The 25,212-nt window shown below is 38.7% G+C and overlaps 1 protein-coding gene across 1 annotated transcript; it reads right to left on the bottom strand.

Moving 5' to 3' along the window:
* Window positions 1-1,315: 1,315 nt before the first annotated feature.
* NIPAL1 (NIPA like domain containing 1) lies at window positions 1,316-24,236 on the bottom strand. Its single transcript, XM_058547006.1, has 6 exons — window positions 24,118-24,236; window positions 14,662-14,928; window positions 11,710-11,766; window positions 8,836-8,926; window positions 6,265-6,425; window positions 1,316-5,735 (listed from the first exon to the last, which is right to left on the bottom strand). Exons 1-6 carry the CDS (start codon window positions 24,161-24,163, stop codon window positions 5,128-5,130), a joined length of 1,230 nt encoding a protein of 409 aa, XP_058402989.1. The 5' UTR covers window positions 24,164-24,236; the 3' UTR covers window positions 1,316-5,127.
* Window positions 24,237-25,212: the final 976 nt, after the last annotated feature.

Here is a 25,212-nt window from a genome sequence, read left to right as displayed (position 1 = left end):
GAAAACTGGTGTGATGCCTTGTTGCCTGAGGGCTGGACCAGCTCCTGAGGCTGGGACAACTTGGCCTGCTGAGATTCCCGACCTCCTTCATCCCCAAGTTCTGCATATGAAAACTAAAGTGACTTCTAAGGCAAAGGTTTTCTCCTATACTAATGATGTTTCTAGAGAGTCAGCTTTCCCTCAAGAAGAAAGGTTTTTCATGATTTGTAACTGAAGGGGGAGAGGGTGGCTCAGGTAGTCAACTCTTTCAAAAAGCTTTTTGTTTTGTTTTTTTTGCAGCCAATCAAAGCTTTCAGTTGGGAAAAATATGTTGCTTATTGTTATAAATAAAATTTAAGACCCTCTGTGACCTGAGCTTACCTCTTAGAGGCGTCCTGTACACTACAGCCAGGGGTGCTGGAACATTCGGTCTACACAAACACAGCTTGCTGGGGAAAATTGCAGTTTGTTCTAACTCTGCTGGGAGGCGTTGTTTCTGCGCACAGCTGACTCCACCAGGCCCTTCTTAGAAATGCCTACATTCCATGGATTGAGTAGTTTGGGGTGTTGGGGGGCTTGGATTTTGACCCTCATTCTGGCTGTAAGTAACCCTGTGATTTTGGGAATTGCATAATATTTCTGTTTCTTCATTTGTGTAATGGCAGAAAAGAGGGCGCGTGAGACACAGGTAAGAGAGAGGCCTTTTGTACCCTAGATAATTCATTTCCATAGAAACAACTGAGAGAGTTGTTCTCAAACATGAGCTCAAATCAAAACAGGGAAAACAGATGAAGTCATGGTGATGTGGTCAATACATGAAACGAAGGTCTAGTTCCACAGGGGCTAGAAGGAAATTCACTGAGGGTTTATAAATGCAAATTTTAATGTCATGCAATGCTACCAAATATTTATATAATGCTTTCTCCCTCTCTCTCTGCTTCTTCAATTTGCTGAGAGTTTGTAAATGTAAATTTAATGTAATGCAATGCTACAAAGTATTTTTATAATGCTTTCTTCTCCTTCTGCTTTTAAATATTTGAACAGAGGGGAGATTTCGTTATACTGACTTGAACTTCTATCTTGTTCAATAAAATGATTGAAGGATAAGACAGTTTCTCCTACCTTTTGTTCAGGTGCCAAATCAGTTATATAAGAGATAGTTTTGTGGGGAGATTTCTTCTAAAAAATAGATTTCAATTTTAAGAAATATGACAAAGCAAAATGAACCTAAGTGCAGACCTTTTTTAAACCTCAAAACTTTTTTTTTTTTTCCGCTGAGGAAGATTAGCCCTGAGCTAACATCTGTTGAGAATCTTCCTCATTTTTTGCTTGAGGAAGATTAGCCCTGAGCTAACATCTGTGCCCATCTTCCTCTACTTTATATGTGGGTCACTGCCACAGCGTGGCTGACGAGTGGTATAGGTCTGCACCAGGGATCTGAACCCGAGAACCCAGGCCACCAAAGTGAAACGCGCCACTGAACTGAATCACTACACCATGGGGCTGGCCCTCAAAACTTTCTTTTTAATCTCAAAACTAAATGGGGATATTTTTGCCATTACATATACTTAACTTCAATAAACTGAAAACTGAACTCCAACAAGCATAATTAAACCACGCTATTTTAATGCAAATGAAAAATATACAGAAACATTAATTTAAAATTTGTAAACTTTCTAAAACAAACAGTATTTATAAACATTTGAAAAATAGAAAATTTCACGACCATAGAGTTTATTCAAAATATTTGAGAACAGTTCACGTATATTCACATAAATTACTTTTCCACAAAGTTTTGTTGGAATGTGAAGATTGCATTTAGTTCAGTTTAACTGGTTTTATTAAGAAAAAGAAAACATTTTTGCCGGAATCATTTTGTGCTGATGCTGAGATAGTATAATGCTGGAATTTATTTTCACTTGGATTATTTAAAATGAGCTAATGGAACACAAATTGAGAAAAGATGAGGAATGTATGAAAAGTGGCGACCAATGGTCCTCACCTATCCAGTAATAACTCCATAGGAATTAACATATTAATTCAAAGAGAACTAAATTTTATTAAATGCCTATTATATATCAGGCATGACACATGGTATTTGATTTAGTACTCTTAAAACATAGGTGTTAATTTAATTTCATGCTGCTAAATCTAAAGGGTTTTACAAACATTCTGCAATCTGAACTAAAAATAAAAATCATTAACCATTGGCCTAAGAATAAAATTATAAGTCAAAAAATAAAATGAAGCTATTATGTTTACATAATTAGGAAGAGTTTTCAACTTGGCTGTGTGGGCACAACTTTGTAATCCTTAATGACATATGTGCAGATATTCACATAATAAATCTTAAGAAGATATCTATATGAGACAAGTAAAGTATAAATATTAAAATATATACATATATGAAACTATCAGTTAAGACTAACGTAGTTAATCTGAATATCTGGATCCAGCATTTTATACTTCCTTAAACAGTATCTTCCCATTTGGAAAAATTAATTCTTAGTTTTAGATTTGCAATAACATTTTGGTTTTTCAATGCATATGCCCACCAGGGATTTTCAGAATTTTTCAAATATTTCATTGTTTCTCAACATGTTTCAACTCATTGAATCTTTCTCAGTCCTTCTCTCGGGCATATATGTCAACACTAGTTCATTTTTCAATCCAGGGTACACACCGGTTTTTGGGTTCCAAGAGCCTTCAACCTGGGTGCAATATACCAAGGGCAAAGCTTTGTAACAGGTGACATTTAAGAAATATCTGACACTAAAATTCACCAGTGTGGAGAACAACCACAGCCTCAGGTTGGATGCCATTAATTTCCTCACCAAGATGGTCCAGAGAAACCAACAGAGTTCTCAATAGAAAAAAGAAAAACTTTAAAAGAATTTCTACAATTTTCAAACACTACCTTTTCAGAAAATACTTTTCCTACAAACTTGTGTTCATAGCTTATATATCTGATATACAATTAAAGCGAAATAGCAATCAAAAGAGTAAACACATATTTGACCTGAGGTATCAACCCATGTATCTTCCATGGATTATCAATTTTCAAAAATTTAGAATGCACTGAATTGCACTTAATACTAAACTATTCTGAAGAAACTATAATGCAGTCACCTCAGGTCGTCACTGTGAACATCAATCATAGTTCAATAGAACTGGAAAGATGCCGAGGTCAGTTTGATAGAATTCTGAATAATAGAATTTACAATTATTATTACCCTGGATAGATTTGAACTAGATTACAAACAAACAAACAAAACTAATAACATTTGATGTTAGAGCAGAAAAACCCACTCACCCTGAAGGGTTTTTGTTGGTTTTTTTTTAAATGACACAACTTTTTGGTTAGGATTTTTGTTTTGTTTTGAGAGACGTAAGATTAGTCTAGAAATAAGGTTAATTTCTTTTCCATTAAATCAATGAGCGATGAGAAATCTGTCCATAAACATTAAAGACCACTAAAAATATTATTCCTGCCATGCCCTTGGAGGGAGACAGAAAAACTTTATGTAAGTTTTAATACGCAAAATGTATTTTCCTGTAGTAGTCCCTGAGGTCTGAATATTTTGTTTTCTAGGAAGTTAACTTCCCTTCCTATTCTCCCAAAACACCTAAAAAAAAGTATGGAAAACATGGTCGGGATGAAATTCAACAGAAAAAGACAATCTACCACTTATTGTGGTAGGATGTATACATTTAAAAAAAGGTTAGTAGCTAATTATAATTTCCTTAATAAGGGTGAAAGTGTCAAATTTCAAGAGAACAATTATGATAACTCATTTAGGTTTTTCACAAAGATTTTTCTAGCTGTTTTCAAACAGTCTGTGGAAAACCCACCCTTTGAGGATCAAACATTTGAGAAAAGTTGAAGTGTACAATATAATCCTAAAATAATATAGCAATTACTTTACAAAAGTCTATATGTCAACAACAACAAAAAATGACCTTTGGTATAATAGTGAAAGAAAGGAACAAAAGGAAGATAAATAACTCCAAGAGTGAATTTGCTTGGACTTCTCCAGAAACTCAATTTTGTCTTATGTTGTCCAGGTCTGAGTTAAAAGAACAAGTGAAGACAAGTATTTGTGTTTGTTTTTGTTTTCGTGGAAAGGAAAAAAAAAAAAACGTGTTTCATTTACCTAAAGTATAAAATATTTTTCTCCCTCCTCCATTCTCCCCTTTTTAATTAGTAATAATATTCTATGATATATCAATAAATTAACAATTCATAAGCCTTTCATTGGTACGTGTGTCTTGTGCATTCTAGCTCACCAAGGGACAGATTTCCAAAGCAGGCCTATTTTTCTCTTTAACCCTCTACCCTTCCGCTGTCTGGCTTAGAAAGAAGGAAGTTGTGGGAGGGGAGGAAAAGCAGAAGTGATTCACGTCTCAGTTTTAATAATTTGGAACTACGACTCATCAGAGAATGATGACTGATACGCTGCTTATCAGCACACAGTGAAGTTTATCTAGGAATTACTGCGAGGCTAAGAATAGCAGCGAAAGAAACTAAGAGCCACCCGGCAGGGCCAAATATATTATGACCAGAAGAAAGAGATGATTCTGAGACTCACCTAACTCTTTGATTTCTTTTATGCATAGGGAATATTTCAAGTGTGCAGAAATGAACAACAGCAGGAGTCTTCTGGGGGAGGATGAAAACCTTGATTTTCAAATTTGACAGCCAAAAATGAAGGCATTTTTATTTGGCCTCACATCTAAATACTAGTTAGAACTTTAAAAATGCCAGCTTTGAGCCAGCCCTGATGGTCTAGTGGTTAAAGTTCGGAGCTCTCACTGCTTCGGCGGCCTGGGTACGTCTCCTGGTCGTGGAACCACACCACCCGTCTGTCAGTTGCCATGCTGTGGCAGCTGCTCACACAGAAGAACTAGAATGACTTAACAACTAGATATACAACCATGTACTGGGTCTTTGGGGAGGAAAAAAAAAAAGAGGAAGATTGGCAACAGATGTTAGCTCAGGGTGAATCTTTCCCTGAAAAAAAAAAAAACCAAGCAACTGCTTCACACACACAAAAAAGTCAGCTTTCCTAACAGTTCTTCCAAGAATTAGGTATTCCTTCTCCTCTCCAAGTGTTTCAGATTGATTAAAGTTCGGGGTTTCTAGATACTTTAATCATTAGTCCTGGTAAACAAGGTAATGTCATCATTGTATTCTGAGGTTGAACATTCTATGTTCTCTAATAAGGCGTATTTGTCTTCACGGCCATTCAGAGAGAAGACTTCTTTCTTAGTGGATGTCAGCTCACTCCAGGTGATGTCAGTGTTTTTAAAAGCATGTAGAAGGAAGATGCCATTGATAATGGTGAAGAACCCACTCAAGGTCCCGATGACATCTCCAGCTTTCATGCCATACCATTCTTGGAATAAGATGGCGGAGCAAGTCACTACCATGGATGTGAAGAACACATAATAAATGGGAGTCACAAGAGACGTATTAAAGGTGTCCAATGCTTTGTTGAGATAGTTAATCTGTGTTGTCACTGAAAGCACAAGTACAGCCAGCAAAACAAAGACCAGGGGATGTTTGTAAACTGGCTTCCATTCCAATAGTTCCTTAATGGCAATTCCCAGGCCCTTGACGGAAGAAACTGAAAATGCTCCAATCAATGAACAGATTGAAATGTAGACCAATATATTGGTCTGTCCTTTCTTGGGAGCCACGATCAAAATCAGCACCAAGGCTATCACAGTTACAATCACAGCAAAGGAAATAAATCCTGTTAGGAGGAGAAAAGAATTAGACTTCAGAAAATGCTTATAGGATCATGCCTTTGTGAAATCCTGTTAGTCATGAGTTTAAGATAATAGGTGTTTTAGAAAGAGAAGTGAGATTAAATTAAACAACAACAACAATAACATTTTACTGCACGGCTCTTAATATGTTACAATGAACTTTCACAAACATATCATTTGAATCTCACAGATAACACTATAAAGTATGGCAGGTATTGTCTGACTGACTTTTTATTTTCAGAGGGAGAAACTAGCCAAAGTTTGGGTTACAGTATAAGTCCTTTGCCTCTCCTATCCCCATCTCTTCATTTTATTTTGTAAAGGGGAAGCACAAACCAAAAAATAAGTTGTGCCACTTTTTCAGAAGACTTATCGTACTCAGTCAAACCTTACTATATCTCACAAACCACGACTAGGCTTGTAGGAAGCCTATTAAATATTATTACAAATATCATTTGATGAGGAGAGAAAGTGGAACAGAATATGAGTGTTTCTTTCCATTGAATCACAGACCTGGGTCTCTCAGTTTCATTTCCATTTCATGCAAAGATGCGACTTCCTCTTCTTTCGGAGCATGGATAACCATCACAGTTGATCCCAATATACTTAATATGCAGCCTATTTTCCCATGAATGTTCAAGTGCTCATTTAAAAAATAGGAAGACAATATTGCACTGTTGGGAGAAGAAAAAAAAAATCACTCTTGTTCAATTACCTTTTGATTCCATAGCAGCTCAGAAGTCACACTGTGGAACGTGCCACTGTATCCCCATTAACTGATTTGAATGTGCTACGTGACACTGAAAAATCTGGTTAATTTTAAAACTCAGAGATGATGGTCAATCAAATTTGCTTCATTGCTTTTATATCTAAAGAGTTATCATAGACATTCTACACCCCTGTAATCTTCCCATGACCTTCCAAGAGGTCCCACTCAATTCTTTTTCGATTTCTCCATCTTTTCCTGTGAAGCCAAACAAAATGGAAGATCTTTTACACCTTACAGGCATGACACATTAAGAATATGTATGCTCATGAATGCTTCAAGAAAGATACATGCCTAAAGAATTACTCTGCTCAGGGCTGATATTTAGCTAGTACTGTTGGCCCTCAGTATCCACGGGTTCCGCAGCTGCGGATTCAACCAAGCGCAGATCACATACTAGGTTTACAACCTGCAGTTGGTTGAATCTGTGGATGCAGAACCCGTGGATACAGAGGGCCTACTAAGGGACTTGAACATCTGCAGATTTTGGTATGCCTGGGTGATTCTGGAACCAATCCGCCATGGATATAGAGGGACGACTATACACACAAGTACAACCATATGGGTTGTCAAAATATTGAAATATTTCCTTACCAGCTGCTACTGCCTTGATATTCTCATCATCTAATGCTCCCATTGCTTTAGTTGCCATGGCCTCAGGAAGTTTCAAATTGGCACCACCATGGACACCAGAATATGTCATCCCACTGCCCCATCTGTAGGTCTGCTGCAGCTCCTGCACACCAGCCTCCTTCCCCTGAAACCCTGGCACTCCCACCACAGCATTATCAGTACCCATTTGCCCCCACAACTGTGGTCAATTACAAGGTGCTTTCCTAGAGTCCCCCTCGGGTGGCCACTTGTGAGGACTGCAGCCTCAGTGACAACACCACTACTACTAATAGCTATCATTCATTGCTTTACATATATTTATGTGTATTAACTCATTTAATTCTCACAACAATCCTACAAAGAAGAGGAAAAGAAGGGGGTAGGCCTAGTCATAAGCTTTCCACTAGAGGTTGATGATGAATGAGCTTGATGATGAATGGAGATAAGGGGAAAAGAAAAAGACAACAAACAAAACAGTTGCTTAGCTACAAAATAAAAGACTTCATGGGCTCATTGAACACATTCATCTGGGATCATAAAAAGACCAACTCAGAAAAATTAGATCCACATTCTATGAATGGGAAAATTATTTCTGTTTCCAAGTACTAAAAGAAACTAAGAGGTCTCCAAACACAAGTACCTAGCAGATAGTATAAGACTTTTAGTGAAAGTTGAAATTTAACCCAAACTCTAGGCTTTTTACAGATTATTGACTATAGTCCCTATGCTGTTTATTACATCCCTGTGACTTATTTATCTTACAACTGCAAGTTTGTACCTATTAATCCCCTTCACCTATTTTACCCAACCCTCCAACCCCCTCCCCTCTGGCAACCACCAGTTTGTTCTCTGTATCTATGAGACTGTTTCTGTTTCGTTTGGTTTGTTTGTTTTGTTTTTTAGATTCCACATATAAGTGAAACTCAGATGGTTACTAGACTTATGGTGGTAGCGTATATAAATGTCAAATCACTATGTTGTACATCTGAAACTAACATAATATTGTATGTCAACTACACTTCAATAAAAAGCAAGAAAAACAACAGAAAAAAGCTATGCTTTTTAAAGTCCTCTAATAACTATGGTCATTAACCACGACGACAACAGAAAAGATTGAAAGGGCTTGGCAATTTGTTTATGTGAGAAAAAAAAAATCTGCTAGGCTTTGTTGAATCGTCACAAATATAACATGCCATTACTTTATGTTAGCAGGAAACCAACTCACACTCTCATAGGTTTTCTAAATAAAACAATCTATTGAATTCCTATTTCCACCGATATTTATTGTGTAGTCTTCTCAAATTAGTTTTGAGACTTTTTATTTATTTATTTATTTGTTTATTTATTTTTTTGTGAGGAAGATCAGCCCTGAGCTAACATTTGCCAATCTTCCTCTTTTTGCTGAGGAAGACTGGCCCTGGGCTAACATCCATGCCCATCTTCCTCCACTTTATATGGGACGCCGCCACAGTGTGGCCTGCCAAGTGGTGTGTCGGTGCGTGCCTGGGATCCGAACCGGCGAACCCTGGGCCGCTGCAGCGGAACACACACACTTAACCACTTGTGCACTTAACCACTTGCGCCACTGGGCTGGCCCTGAGACTTTTTATTTTGTTTTGAGATATGCTTAGCAATATATTTTTTGACTTAAGTTCATCACAGTATTGAAATCCCTAGAGAAGCCAAGCTCCTTACTGCTCACGTACCTTATGAGAACACTCAGAGCGCCCAGTGGGGTGACCAAGGTGGCAGGTGCAAAAGCATAAGCTGCAAAATTTGTAGCTTCTCCCGCTCCCACTGGAAAGCAACCAGCAGTATTAATATTAAAAAAGTGGACTTATTTATCAGACGAGAAAAACAAATGATACATGCAAAGTAGTAGACTTTTATCCCAAAGACACTGATAGATCTAGTGAGAAGGAATGAGTTAACTTTTTTTTTTTTGCAGGGAAGGATTCGCCCTGAGCTAACATCTGTTGCCAATCTTCCTCTTTTTTTTCTTCCTCCCCAAAGCCCCAGTACCTGGTTGTATATCCTAGTTGTAAGTCCTTCTAGCTTTTCTATGTGAGCCGCCGCCACAGCATGGCTACTGACAGACGGGTGGTGTGGTTCTGTGACTGGGAAACGAACCTGGCCACCGAAGTGGCGAGGGCACCTAATTTTAACCACTAGACCATCAGGGCTGGCTACGATTTAACTTATTTTATGGAGGGTGGGAGAGGAGCGGTATTAAGGGATGTAGATAAACTGTAATTACCTGGTGATACAAACTCAACTAATGCAAAAAGTAGTGACAGGTGAATACCCATTTTCAACGACTTTCAATAGAGATTTTAGCTACTTCAGTACCAAAAACATATTTAGTTACTCTGATGAAATCTAGTAGACATAGCTTTGGAGTAAGCAGAGAATTATTCTGTTTAAGAATACCTACTGTTAGGCAAATTAACAAAGAAACAACTTGTGAAGTTAGAATGTTTTGTAGAGATCTAGCATCTAGGCAGCGGATGGCCAGAAATGCCGAGGCCCATGTGGCCAAGCATTGCTGAATTGCCAACGATCTACAAGCATGTAATAGTTATCTTAGTAGCAAGGAGATCCAAGTAGCCGTTTTAAAGTCATAACAATGTGCTGCTGCAATCTTTTTCTTATCTGAGGAACTCTAGACTTCCATGAGATACTGTGATGCAAATAACTTCTAGAGTGAGGGAAAATCCCTCTAAGAGCTGGGCTCTTGTATTGGGGCCAAATTATTCTCACGTGTCACAACGGAATGCTTGCCCACAGAACGTAGTATTTCATGCTGGCAAACTACGCCAAACAAACACTTATTGTAGAAAGAGCTTCTGGAACAGACAAAAGACACCAGTACACTCTTTCTTTTTCCCTCTGGCTGTTATGTTCTACTTCCCCCCAAACCCCAAATCTACAGGAGTACTCAGCTTTAGGAAAACCTCATAAAACAAATTGAAACTTACAGAACAATTAGGAGATTGCTCTCATAAGAAGAGCCATGGCAGTTTTCTTAGAATATTAAGGTTTACTTAGATAATACTTCATATTATTTATATTTTTATCTTTATTGACATCTTTCCAGGAAAATATTAATTTGATGATTAAAGTACTGTATGTTTGTCAATAGATAAAAATCTCTAATGTTGAAGATTTATGCTTTTCTCTCTTCAACACTGGCATAAACTTTGTACATGATGAGAATAACACTGTGTATGTAGCCATATAATATTCTCCCTATATTTTCATTCTATTGTGTAACTGGAGGGTGAGGAGATGCAAGTGAGAGAGAGAGAAAAGGAGAAAGAATCCTCCAAATATCTCTCTGGAATCTTCCCAGAACAGTCCTTGTCAACTTTTATTCAAATGAAGTAAGAAAAGAGATGTGAAAACACCGTAAAAACTGAAAGGGCTATACAAATTTAAATTATTTTTATTTGTCATCCTTTTAGATTCCACCATTTGTTAAAGAAAAGTTATCCAATTCTTTCTTTTCACAGGATCTCACAAATACTGAAATGTACTACTTTATATGGGAAAATAAATGGAAGTTTTAAGGCTTCTGGTTGCAGAAGGAGATGACTAGCTTCATACAGTTTAGGAGGTCCTTTCTTTGGAAGTTTTAGGTTTGGGATTTAATCAAGTTCAGAGAAGTTAGGAGGGAGATAGAAATCTGAAAAAGCGCCTGAGGGAGATAACACTGCCTTCTATGTGGACATGACATTAGCATTTAAAAAGTGCTTTCCTGTCCTACAGGGTCTCATTTAATCCTCAGGGCAGTCTGCAAGGAAGGAGAGTGCCGACAACCTTCATCTTCTCTCCGTTTGTTCAGTGCTGAACAGGCAGAGGGGAGTTTAATTGATCCATGTTTTGGTCCTGGCCAGGAAAGTGAACCCATTCCTTAGAAAACATGCAGCTAAAATAGTCACAAATTCGAATTAGGAGCTGGTAAAATGTGGGAGGAAAGCATTTTCCTCCATTGTTATGGGGAATAAAATATGAGAGGGAAAAGTTTGTGATAAAATATAAGCTTTCAGGAGCCAGCCTGGGGGCGTCGTGGTTAAGTTCACACACTGCACTTCGGCAGCCTGGGGCTCGCAGGTTCTGATCCCAGGCGTGGACCTATGCACGGCTTATCAAGCCATGCTGTGGCAGGCATCCCACGTATAAAGTGGAGGAAGATGGGCATGGATGTTAGCCCAGGGCCAATCTTCCTCAGCAAAAAGAGGAGGATTGCCAACAGATGTTAGCTCAGGGCTAATCTTCCTCACCAAAAAAAAAAAAATATATATATATATATATATATGTATATATAAGATTTCAAATGTTAACTTTTTTCCTTGCATTCCAAGACAGAATTCAGAACATAGGGGTGGGGGGAGGGAAGAGTAAAAATCAATTCTAAATACATATGATTTATTTGATATATAAGACAATATATTATACCTGCACAAAAATTTCTAGATTTATATGCCATCCTTACCAGAAAGATAATCAATTTTGAACAATTCCATATAATATATTTATAATTTTATAAGCAAACACTATTCTCAGTATTAAAGACTTACTTGAGAGTAATCCTGCCCACCAGAGCCATTCCTTGAGGTAAGAATACCCACCTTGTCCTAGGAAAATAATAAAAATAAAAATTGAGCGCTAAAGTAGAGGAGGAAAGTTTGAAGAACTGACTTCTAGGAAAGGTACTGGAATGTGGTTGGAGAGGCAAGACTTAAGGCCAAGTTAGCATATCTAGTCTTTTAGCTTATTTACTTGATCATTTCCAAAGATCTTCTAGCACTTTCTATCATGTCATCTTTGCTTTCTACAGAAAGTAACTTTTTCCATTTGCAGGAAAATTTTATTTAATCATCAGATTTACTATTTTTATGCCATTCAGAGTTGTGAATAGAGTACCATAGGCCCTAAATACTTTTTTTCAGTCACAGTTAATATTCAAGACAGCAAACCAGAAATCATAAATTACATTGGTACCTAACGAGGACCTTAAAGAGAAGAAGATGATTGACATAAGAGCTTTTGAGATTTTGGATAGTCAACCAGAGACTAACGAGCATTCGCCAGCTGGACTCTACCTATTCTCTACCTTGGCATCATGAAACTGAATTTGTGTCTGGTCTACTGAAAGGGACAAAAAGCTTTCCTATGGTATTCAAAAACTTATCCTCCCACTACTGTAATCTGTGACCTTAGTCATTGTTATGTTTGCTATAGAAAATGGAATTTTCTCATCAATTTTAATATACTTAACCTTGGGAATTTGACCTACCTGATTTTGTTATAGTTAAACTAATCAGGATATATTAGCTGTGAAGATTATCTTGCAAGGTAGTTAACTATGTTTATTCAGGATTTTCTCCTTACATAATTTGCAAATGACTAAATTGGAATCATATTACAATATGATTTCATAATGTCTGTAAAAAACTTAATAATATATCACAAATATTTTCTCATGTCCTTAATTAATGGTTGAATATTCCAAAATCTGGCATATCATTATTTACTTAACCTATATGAGACTATATATATATACTGTTTCTAGTTTTGTTCTCATTATATAAGACCCTTAAATAAATATCCTGGTACATAAATCTAATTGGCATGCTTGTTCAATCCTTAAGAAAAATTCCCAGAAGTAGAATTATTAGGTTTTAACACATTAACATTTTTAAACTTTCCCAAATTGCCCTCAAGAAAGTTTGTACCCATTTATACCACCTCCAGCAATGTTTTGGAGGGCTATTTATTTCCCAAAGTCCCTTACCAACATAAGACATTATCTTAAAAACAAAAAACACAAAAAGTCTTATTAAAATGGTAGGCAACAACCCAGAAGCTCATTGTTATATAGTTGATATCTCTTTGGGTACTAGTGAAATAACATTTACTTATGTATATTTATTTTGTGAGTTTCTTATTTATGTGCTTTGCCTATTTTCCGTTACGGTACTAATCCTTTCCTTATTGACTGTAGTCACTCTTTATATATTGTGAATCTTAACTACCCTTTTTCATATATTTTGAAAAATTTTTCCCCAAATGTCATTTCCTTTTTAGTTTCAGTTAAGGGTCCTTCCCTATAGAATTTTTAATTTTTTTGTCAATCCAGGTAATCTCTTCTTTTAATAGAATAGAGTCTTCCTTTATCTTTATGCTTAAAAAGGCCTTCTTTTAGGTTTTTAAAAAAATTATTTCATTTTAAATTTAATTTTGAACTATGTGGAATTAATTTTGCTGAATGGTACAAAGTAGAACTCTTATAGTTTTTCTCCTCTAATTTTTGCCAATTGTCTCAATACTTTTGATTGAATAATTCATCCTTTCTCCAGTGGAATGAAATACCACTTTTAAAAATCATATATTAAATTGTTATATGTACTTAAGTCCTCTTACAAGTTTTCAGTTATCTTTTATTATTTGTCTATTTTTTTAATGTCAGTACCAAACTGTTTTAATTAATATAGCATTATAGTATGTTTTATTTTCCAACAGTGTAAAGCTCTCCTCAATAGTACTCATATTATAAATGTTTGTACAATTCATAGTTGTTTATTTTTCCATGTGAGCCTTAGAATACTAGTTAGCTCTTTTATGACATTATTCTTGATGAGAATGAATAGAAAATTCATGGTTAATGAAGGACAGTCAAGCACAACTACCCAGCACATGAAGTGCAACTATAAATAGCAACCTAATTCTACTGCTACCCTTCTATTGATTTGACAAACATTTACTGGGTGTCAAACACTATGCTAGGGAAGGTTCCTGCTCTTATGAACCTACTATCAATAAACAAGCGAACCTGTTGACAATAAGTAAATAAACAATAAATGTAAAATGATGACTTATTCTAGGTACAATGAGGGAAACCATTAGTGCAATGAATAACAGGGGTGGTGGTCAGGGAGACCTCTCCTAAGAGAAACGTCAAGGAAGGTCTTTCTAGGGCAGTGATATTTAAGCTGAAGTCTGAAGGATGAGTCAGCCAAATGAAGTGGAGAGAGAAGAGAGTTCCAGGCAAAGGGAAAAGACCTGGAGTTGGGAAAGAACTTGGTATACTCCAGGTACCAGAGAAAAGTCGATAATTGGGAGGGTAGCAGAAGACGAAGTTGGAGAGGTAGCAGGGGCCATTTTATGCAAGAGGTCAGAGTCTGTGGAAAGATGTTTGGATTTTATTCTGAGTGCAAAGAAAAGCGACTGGTGTGTTTTAAGCAAGGGAGTAGCATGATCTGACTTTGAATACTGAAACTGCAGTCTAAAGCTATGACGGAAGAACCCACACCACTCTAACCCTCTTGAAGCAAGAATTTTAGTCTCACTTTAAAGGAGACATAGCTGGCTCAGTCCTGGAAACTGCTGATAAGAGAATTGCTAAGAAGGAAGATAGAGGCTAAGATAAATAGAGACAGTAAAATATTATTACTATAGCATTATGGTCTTACAATAGGATTAATTCTGCTGTTAAAAACTTGACTTCGTTAGGTGCATCCATTTCTTACCAGCTCTAGTAACGCCCTTGTTGGCCAGTTGCAAGAGGCCCTTCTTTTTCAATATGAAGCTGGAGCCAATAAAAACACTGGAACTCATGGCCAGTACCAGACCTACATAAAGATTGTATTTGTTGTCTACATTTGCAGAAATGCTCAAGTTGGTTATGCTGGAATTCAGGTCCCTGTAGAGCAGAGGAGAAGCCAGCAGCTGTGACACATTTGTGATCTCACACCAAGCCTGGGAGGAGTTCGGACAGACCAGAGACAGCACGTAGCCTGGAAAAAGGAAAGAAAGAAATGTCAACAAACGAAAGGGAGATGCATTAACGTTTACTCCCTTTCTGCAAGAAATAAACAGTTGAGTGGATGGTACTGAAACACTGTTTTTGTGGAAGGAAGGGAAGTCCCAGCAGGTGGTCCACAGGCCTGTGGCCAAGTTGAGTTTGGCTCACGCAGGTTCTTAAAAATGTTTTAAAAATTGTTTAGTTGTCATCATTTAAAAGGAGAAATTTCTCATGTAAGTCTGGATTCCTCTTACAAATTGGAAAATCTGGCAATACTTGGTTCTTTGTTCCAGCGAAAGACCATCCTGCTGAAGCAGCGTATAGCTGTTTAGACCTGGCTTCTGCTCAACAACTCAACACAGTTCCCCCACATCCACTTCACTCCTTCATATTATCGGCCTGTCTCCTGGAAAGCAGTGTTTGTGATGTAGGGAAAGGGCACAGCAACTCCACTGGTCTAGAAATCACCACGCTACAGGAAACTGAGCTAACCTATTTGGTGGAGTATGAATTATGCATTTCAGAAAACATATTTAAAAGTGGGTTTAGTTTTCTATACCACTTTCCCTGAAAAGCATGATTTTTCAGGCCTATTAATTCACCTTCTCCTAAATAAAATGCAATCTAATAGAAAAATGAATTAAACATGAGTAGGCATTTTTTAGAATAGGATTCAAATGAGTATGTAAATCCACTGAACCAGACCCATTATTATAAGTACCTTGGAATTCTGAGGCAAAACTAAAGTACAAAATGAAAACATTTTACACTATATAAGAAACTTTGTATAATCTGTTCTCCACTCGAAAAGCTGTCAACAATGTGACGTTGTGACTAGATTTTCTCATCACCTCCTCAACTTTTTTTTCCTTTTAAAAGGCATATTTTCCCATTATGAATTACCCTAAACAAAAAAGGGCAAAGAAAAATTAATCAAGTACCATTTCAGAATTCAATGAAAAAAATCAGTTTTACATCTCAAAAATCTTAAGAAGGTATAACAAAACAAAAACAAAATAAAACAAAACAACAAAAGACAGTTTGACCAAATGATATCTTAGCAACAAAACTTTAATAATTGGATCTATGCCTCCTTGGCAAAACATTATGAGGTCATCTGAATTTTAGCACATACAAACTTAAGAAACAACCATAAAGTTCAGGTCCAGAAAAGGTAAAATATTTGAATTCAAGCTTTTCATGATTATTATTTCATTTATCTCTGCAACTTGAAAATGAACCAGCTTTTCTGAGACAAAACTTCTAAATAGTCCAAGGAGAATTATATTACTTCAGGGAGTTTCTATAACATCAAGGAATTTTCAAACAAGTTAGCCCTTAGCAACCTTGTTCTGGGCACTGTTCATCTCACCTAAACCCCAAGAACGGAAAGTAATTTTTGATAGTAAGAATTTTGGCTACATTAATTCCTGAGAAAACATCTGACTTGACTTTCCAGTGAATTCCATGGCTGCATTAGCATCCCTTACTATGTAGTTAACATAACCATTCCAAAACTTTATCTCTGAAAACAGTGTGGGTAGATCTCATTCCAGTGAAACAATATTCTTTCTAAGCTGTTGATGTAGCAAAATGTTTCCAACATTTTAGGGGGTGTAGAGGCAGAGGGTGATAAGGGAGAGCAAGTAATCTTCGTTGCATTTTGTAAGTTCTCATTGTATGCAGCAGACATTAATGCTGCAAGTTTTAAGGGAGGAAAAATAATAAAATCTTGTCTGGCTACTGACCTTAGAACTTAAATTGTTTTATGGCTTGAGAGCATGCTAAGAAGACAGCCTACAGCAGATGTGACTGACGGAGAGAGTGACGGAGTAAGGAAGTGAATGGTGGGTTGGTGGGTGTGGAGTGGTGTAGAGCAGAAGGGGAGAGATGGGTGAAGCTGGATGTGTGGGCAGGGACTTCGGAGTGTTTCCAAGGAATCAGAGAGATCTCAAAATCAGAGCTGGCTTCTTAAGATTTGAGCAAGCAAAGTAATTATCCAGGGAGTTTAACCCAGACTTTACTCAACATAGAAAGAGAAAATCTATTACATTCAGTATTTTTCATTTTAATAGACACTGGCACAGCCCTCTAAAGTGACTGTACCAATTTATACTCCTGCCAGTAGGAATCATGTACTACTTCTTTTATATTATTTATTTTCCTATATATCGAGTAATTAATACTTAGGAAATATGTGTCAATTTTAAAGAAAAATAATTCAGTACACACCAATGTATCAACCATCCAATTTAAGAAATAAAACATTGCCCCTCAGAGGTAACGACTATCCTGAATTTCTGCTTAACATTCTTTTGCTTTATTATTTCCTCTATATGATTATATCTTCAAATAATAAATTGTTTAGTTTTGCCTCTTTTTGCACATGTCAAAATGTAATCATACAGTACGTATTCTTTGGTGACTTGCTTGTTTTGAGATTTATCAACGTAGATGCATGTGGCTGTAGAGTTTTTTTTTTCGCCCCACTGTTCTATAGAATTCCATTGTATGACTCTCTCACAATTAATTTTTCTATTTTATAGCTGGTGGACATTTGGGTAATTTACAGTGTTTTTGGTCTTACAAATAGCACTGCCAATGTTCTCAGTTATGCTGAACCATATGTAATTGATGATATTTGACAATTTCTGACCCTACAAAACAGCAGTTTCATATGGTTCAACTTAATATTATCTTCTATGTTCAGGTGTGAAAGTTTACTTACATACACACCTTAAAAATTTTAAAACAAAGTTAAAATTTCTATTGGATGATATGCCTTTCCCCATCTTAAGCTCTGTTACTAACTATCTATAATCAGGAGCAAGCTGAATAATCACTCTTGGCTTCAGTTTCCTCATTTCTAAAATGAAGGAGTTTGACTCAATGATTCTGAAGATGCCATCTATAATTTTGTGGTTCCATCATAAGCTATCTTTGTTCCCAGAGTAATTTACTTACAATCCTGGTAGCTCATAAATGTTGCTGAGGGACTGGCTCTAAACTCACAGGCACTTGTAGTTGGAAGACATTTTAAAGAAACTGATGCCAAGATATTAAGTGACTTGCCAAAGTTATGTAACTTCCAAAACCAGAGCCAAGTAGTCCAATTCCCAGGCCATATTCTTTGTATTTCAGAAAAGTTGAAACATAAAGTACAAACAAACCCTGTTGAAAATTATTATTAATGTTTACACAAAGATGAAATGCTTTGAATAATTTTTTCAAGTATAATTTGCCTCCAGAAAATAATAATTTAAATTGTTCAGTTTGTTACATGGAGTAGAATATCTGGTTCCTAAGAAGTCAGTGATTGCATAAAACTACATTTTTAATCACTGCAAGATATTTCCAGTTTGCGGAAATCATTGTCTCACGATCTGCTCTATGTGTTAGTTTGGATTATCATTCAGCAGATATTCTTTCCCTTACCTCTCACGATGTGGACAGAGTATTCTTCCCCTGATGCTGGGCTGGAAGTGAATTGGTGGTCAATGGGACATCAGCAGAGGTGACACGTGGAGAGGCTCCAAATGCACTTATGTGTTTAGGTTTACTCTCTTGCATCTTTGTATTTGTCAGGAATAGAGCTTCCCTGAGGAGCTACTGCCCCTTCAGTCTGGGCGCCAGAATAAAGACACATGGAGCAGATCTGAGCTCATCCCACAGAAAGGATCCAAACCCAGGTGAACCCATACTACGTCAGTCAATCATCAGCTGAACTACAGACATATAAGCAAGAATATGTGACCGTTGTTTTTAGCCATTGAGTTTTGGATTGTGTGTTATGTGGCAATAGTGGACTGATACACCTGCCTATTCATATTAGCAAAGGAAAGAATGAATGAAGTCTCTTTATGTTCAATTTAATCTCCAAATATCAGCCAGTGTGAACCAGATTATGTCACTCCCCTGATTAATCCACCCCCATGACTTTTCATTGCAATTATGTAAAAAATTATTAAAAAAAAATTTAAACTCCTAATCCTGGACTTTTTTAAAGCTTTACATGTATGAAGCTTGCACACCTCTGACATTAAATTGCATTTCTCTCTCTCTCTCCCTCTCACTCATTCTCTGAAACAACACTAGTCGTCTTTTTACTTATTGAGTCAACAAATATTTTTTGAGTATCTGTTATCTGTCAGGCATTTTCTAGAAGCTGGGGATAGAATGATGAATAAAAGAAAATTCTTGCTCTCTTGTATTCATTGTAATGGGGGGAAATAAACCAGTGAACTAATAACTACATAATATATGGAGTGCTATGGAAAGCAGTAAAACCAGCATAAAGGGATACTTTTTAAAAAAACAGATTAAATGGAAAAACCCTGACGGGGGAATTTGCTTGAGGGGTGCAAGGAACTGCAACCAGTCAGGCTGGCTGGGGTGAGCAAAGGGAGATGGTATGAGATGAGGTCGAAGAGTATCAGGGGGCAAGATCAGGTCAAATGAGCCTTTAGATAAGTAGGTCCAATCTTGCCCTTTCTCCTTCCAAAATTCTACAGCGGCTTCCCTTCTCATTCAGAAAAAATCCGAAATCCCCACTGCAGTCTACAAGGACCTACAGAATCCTGCCTCCAGCTATCTCCCTAACCTGGTTCCCTACTATTGTTTTTTTGTTTGTTTGTTTCTGTTCCTTTCATAGGCTAAGTTCCTTCTCACCTCAAAGCTTTAAGTAGCCCTTACTTAGTCTGAGTAGTGGCCACCATAGTAGCTCCTTCCAGTCACTGAGCTCTCACTTAAAATGTCACCTCCTTAGAAAGGTCTTATCGGCCTTCCCAATCTAAAGGAAATTCTCAGTCACTTTTCATCATATTGCCCTATTTAATACTGCCAATCAAACAAACTTCCTCTTATAGCTTAATTATGGCTTTATAACAGCATTTATATCCATATAGCTATTTCATTTATTCACTCAATAAAATAGTTGTTGAACACCTACCATGCAAAGCACTATGTTAGGTAGTCATTTGTTCAACACTTCGCAAACTCTTATTGAGCATTACCTGGGTGCCAGGCCCTGTTCTAAAAACTGGCAGGATAGTGACGGACAAGACAGGTAAACAGTTCTCTGTTCTCATGGAGCCGACGATTTTAGTGAGGGAACTAACAAACAAATAGGAATAAGGGGAGCAGAATAGGAATGAAAAATAAAGCAAATTTGGAGCAGAAAAAGAATGAGAAATAATTTTAAACAAATTTTGAAATCAAGTCATAGCAGACATATCTACACATAAACTGTGATAGGGTTGGGTAAGAAGCCCACTATTTCAATTAACCAAAATAAAATTCAAGAGATACTGTCGATTTTTTTTTTCGATTTTTGTGTGTGTGTGTGTGAGGAAAACTGTCCCAGAGCTAACATCTGTGCCCATCTTTCTCTACTTTGTATATGGGACGCCGCCACAGCATGGCACGATGAGCGATGTGCAGGTTGGCGTCCAGGATCCAATCCCGGGAACCCTGGGCCACCGAAGTGAAGCACACTGAACTTAATGGCTACGCCGAGGGGCCTGTCCCCTGTTGATTTTTTAAAAAGTTAAAAATCTGTATCTCTAAACACTATCTTCCCACTCTCAATGTGTTTAGAAGCCAAGTACTCTAGGAGGACTGTTAACCATCAGATCTCTCACATAAACCACTGCTGTTTTCACACTTTACAATCTATATAAGTTACTAAATCATTAAAGATAAAATCCTCTTGAAACTAAAAAAACGTTGAAAGAATGAAAATGCAGGAAAGGAACCTAAGGAATAATATGTCAATAAGCATGCATTTATATCAAGGTTTTTAAAAACAATCAAGTACAGTTCATATTAAATATTAGATAATTAATATCATATTGTTTTCTGAACAACCTTTAGTGGAGAATTTTTATTACTTTTAAGTACTTTTGAATTTTGGCACTTAGGAAATCTATAGAAGGTTGGAAAAACAACTTGTGCTTTTAATCTTCTTTTAAAAATCTGGAGGAAATCTTTTTTAGTTCAGCATATAAGCAGCTATATTTTACACAGAAAATGCAGCTTGTCCTGATAACAAAAGTTGTTTTCATTTGGTGGAATTTTGAGAAATGTTTATGATATGGATGTTTTTTAAGAGTAAAATCTCAGAATCATTAAAATGTATACCATTGCATCCAAGAAGCCAGAGAACGGGGAATGGGAATCTACAGGAAAAAAAAAACAAAGGCCCAAATTGTTTTGTGCTTGGTTTCATCACTAATTATGAAACCTTATTCAATTCTCTGAGCCTTGGTTTCTATATCTATAAAAAGGAGATAATGAGCACCTAATAAAACTCATGGAATTTAATTATGTACTAGGATAAACATACATATTTATGTGAGCCTTTCGAAAATTTTAAGAATATTATATACATGAATATGGGACCTGCCCTAATCAGTACAAGAGACAGCCAGCCAGTTCTTAAAGAGTGCAGTTTCTCAATGTCCTCCTCTCAAAACCATGAAGACAGGCTGAAGCAGCTCTAAATACCACCTGTATCATTTTTCACTCTGCTAGCTGGCTGCACCCTGGAAAAGTGACCCACACAGTCAAAGAAAACTTTGAAAACCACTGAATCCCTCTCTACCTCCAACTTACTTTCCCTACCGCCAAACCAGGTCAGAACTCTCAAGAAGATGCACCAGAATATACATGTTAGTCCTCCTTACAGCCCAGTCTTCCTGTCGTGTTTCGTTCCTAACCCTCTACAGTCCCCTGGCACATAATTTTCATGCAGTTGGTACTTCAGAGGTGGTGGGTATATTTCTTACATTCTATTTTCATGGTGTCATATTTTCATGTTAAGAAAGCTCTATTGGGTTTTGGACTCAAATTGAGATCTACAGAATATGTGACACAATATTAAAAACTTAAATGGGAAAAAAAAACCCTTCATATGTGTTTAAATTTTTTTGAGATAATTTTGGATTAGAAGCCTTTTGAAGCATCCATGGTTTTAAAAGTAAACCACCAAAGTATGGGGTTAACTTTTTCTTCATGCAAGTCCAATTGGAACGCTCTACCCTCAGGTCTCATGATAGACTCCTTGTCATTTGGGTCCCAGCTCATATGTCACTTTCTCTAAGGGGCCTTCCCTGAGCGCCCAATCCGAACATCCCAATTCTCTCAATACATTATCCATGCACTCACCACTCTTGTAATGTCCTTGTTTATTCATTTGTTTCTTGCATGTTATCTGCCATCTAGACAGTAAGCTGCATGGAAGCAGGTACCTGGTCCTAGAGTCTAGGACCAGACTGTCTTGCAAATCCCTCTACACCAGCACTAGGCAAATGGGACTCTTGTTATTTGAATGAATAAATAAATGAAAAATTGAGCCTTTACTCCATGTCAGGCTCTGAACCATGTGCTTCATATGTAATCCCACCTCCATCTATTCCTCACAACTATCAACTGTAGGAATTATTCCCAATTTATAGATGAAGAAAGACTCAAGGAGGCTAAATCATAGCTGAGAAGACTGAATGCCATGAAATCTGATGCCAAAGACTAAGCTATTCCCACCATGACTGATAAAGTGGATTCTGGGGCTGGCCCCTGGCATAGTGGTTAAGTTGGGCACGCTCCACTTCCGCAGTCCACCTGGCTGCCCGGATCCCAGGCACAGACCTACACCGCTCCTCAGCCATGCTGTGGCAGTGACCCACATACGAAAGAGAGGAAGACTGGCACAGAGGTTAGCTCGGGGCGAATCTTCCTCAACAACAACAAAAAGTGGATTCTGATTTCTCTTGTCTTCCCTACCAGTCTCCCACACAATTAATTACCCAATTAGTCACAGGTATTAAGGAGTGAGCTTGAATATTTTTTGTTTGAACTAAATGCACGAGCAAAGCAGAGAAAATATCCGGAAGTTCAAATAAGCGGTATAATTCACACATCCCCCTTACTTACAGATCCTTAGGTAAACAAGGGTGGATGGGTTAGTAACAGTCTGACTTCCTGGTTTAGGAATTACTTAGACAAAGGTCTAAGATAGACAACCTGACTAGGAAATAATTCTAGATCCAGCTGCCTTAGTAACCACTTCCAAAATCTCACCTTTTGAATAGTTTGTGAATTATACAAGCTTTTTCTTTCTTCGCGTGTCCTCTTCGCCACCCCCCCCCATAGTTTTGACTAGTTCATTGTCTTTTTTTTTTTCCTTAACTTTCCACATCAAGGAATAAGCTGGAAGAGCCAGGAGGAGAGAAAACCGGGGAAGTTGCCAGCAATTGGAAAAGTATAGTTCTTGCCACGCCTGTCACCGCTCCCTCCCTCTTTACGTCATTACCAGGTAAATTAGAAATCGACTTTTCCCTTGACACGGTGAAAACCGTCATTTCAATCCTGTCCGCACACCACTCCCGCACCTGCCCCCTGGTCCCTATTTTATCCCGGCTCACAAGCGCCTTTTGTTTTGAGACTGTAGAAACCCTGCCAGTGTTGTAACTTCCTGGCCGCACCCAGCGATTTTACAGGACTTGGGCGGGAACTGAAAATAGCCCAGCAAGCAGTGAGAAACCTACAAATGACTACGCCCAGTTCCCCCTCTCCTCTTCTGGCGCTTGTGACTGCACAGCGCGTCAGACGCGAGGCTAGTGGGGTGGGAGATGTTTTCATCTCCAAGGAAGAGGAGAGACGTGGGCGGCCTAGGGGGGTCCAGCGCGCTACCCCGGGGGCCAGGGCGCCTGCCGTTGCACGGTGTCTGAGCCTCGCGGAGCCAGAGCACGGCGCACACGAGACTCCCGCCTGGTCCCCGGGCACGCCCTCTGCCCACTGGGTGATGTCGACCGCGGACTCTGGATGTAAGTCTTCAGTCAGAGGAAACGTCTTTCTCAGACGAGACTTGGGCCTCTGCCCACAGCACACTGAATTTCCCGGTCACGATACTCAGCACCCTGTAATTTACGTGGGTCTGCCCTCCGGACCCGAGTGGGAGCCATATAGTATGTCTCGTTGGACTCAGGCTTTCCCACAGGGCCTGGCATATTGTAGGCACCAATAAATATTAGTCGACCGGCTGGCTGGCTGACTGAATAAATGCATGAACGAATGCGTTAAGAGTCGGTGTATCACTTACTCTTCTCTACCAGTACCCGGGACCGCCCACCCGGTCTCATCTCCACCCAGATGCCACGTCCCCCGGCTCCGGGCCGACACTCACCTTCTCGGCAGGGCTCTCCGGGCGGCAGCCTCACCTGGCCCCCCATGGCCCCCAGACGGGGCTTCCCCGGACCAGGCGCTCGCTCCTCACCCGCCTGGGCTTCTCCTCCTCCCCATGGCCCCGCGTTCGGGTGGAGCTGAGGAGTCTCGGACTGGCGCGCGCTGACCCCGCCCCCCAAGGGGGTGGCTGGGTGGGGCCTCCGCGCGAGCCACGCCCCCGAGGTCGGAGATTGGGTGCTGATTCGGAGCGCGCGGCTGGCCGCGGCAGCTGCGGCTCGCTTGTGTGACTGCGCCTCCGGAGGGCCGCTGGAGCCGCGCAGCGGAGAAGCCCAGACACAGCCCGCAGGGTGAAGGCGTCTCGCGTAGCGTGGAGGCCGCCGAGCCAACTCTCCGGGAATTTAGGGGAGTAAAGACTGTGCTGAGGCCCTGTTATGGCTCCTCCTGGGTCGACATGTTTCTGAATGCCCCTGGATTCAGCCCTGCATCGAGTGTTAGCGGCTTTGTACGGAAGTTGCTGGCTACCGGGATTCTTCTCTGATTACCCTGCTAAAGTTTATTCTGGGGGCTTTAGAACAGGCTTTGCCCGTCTGTGCTATTATCATCTTCTCTCGCGGTGCCCTGGCTTCAAACTCCCGCCCATTCCAACCCCCTTTTTCTAAGTCATGTAGTTATTTGCAATAAACTCTAAAGGAAAGGCAATGCTCAAACCGAAACGACTTATTCCTACAAAATAAAAATAGCTAACATTTATGATATTCTTGCTTTACCATTATATATGTAGGCACTTTATATTTATTAACTCATTATATCTCACAACATAGGCTATTAACCCCTAGTTTACAGATGAGAGATCAGAAGCAGAGTGAGGTTAAGCAACTCAACCAACTAGTCCGTGGAAGGCTTGGTAGCAGGTCATCATGCAACACGAAATGGGTACAATTCCTGCTAAAACCCTCACCACAGGAATGGGGTGCCTTTGTGCTCTGGGATTTCCGCACTGAAGAAAATACACTTGTCTGCTCACCTTACCTTTGCTGCGTGGTCATGAACAGTGCTATTAACCTTGTTACATAAGAGTTTCATAGCAGAGACCTCA

This window comes from Diceros bicornis, chromosome 8 (assembly GCF_020826845.1).
Source record: "Diceros bicornis minor isolate mBicDic1 chromosome 8, mDicBic1.mat.cur, whole genome shotgun sequence".
NCBI lineage: Eukaryota > Metazoa > Chordata > Mammalia > Perissodactyla > Rhinocerotidae > Diceros > Diceros bicornis.
The sequence above is the reverse complement of the archived record's forward strand: the minus strand, read 5'-3'. Positions and strand labels throughout refer to the sequence as shown.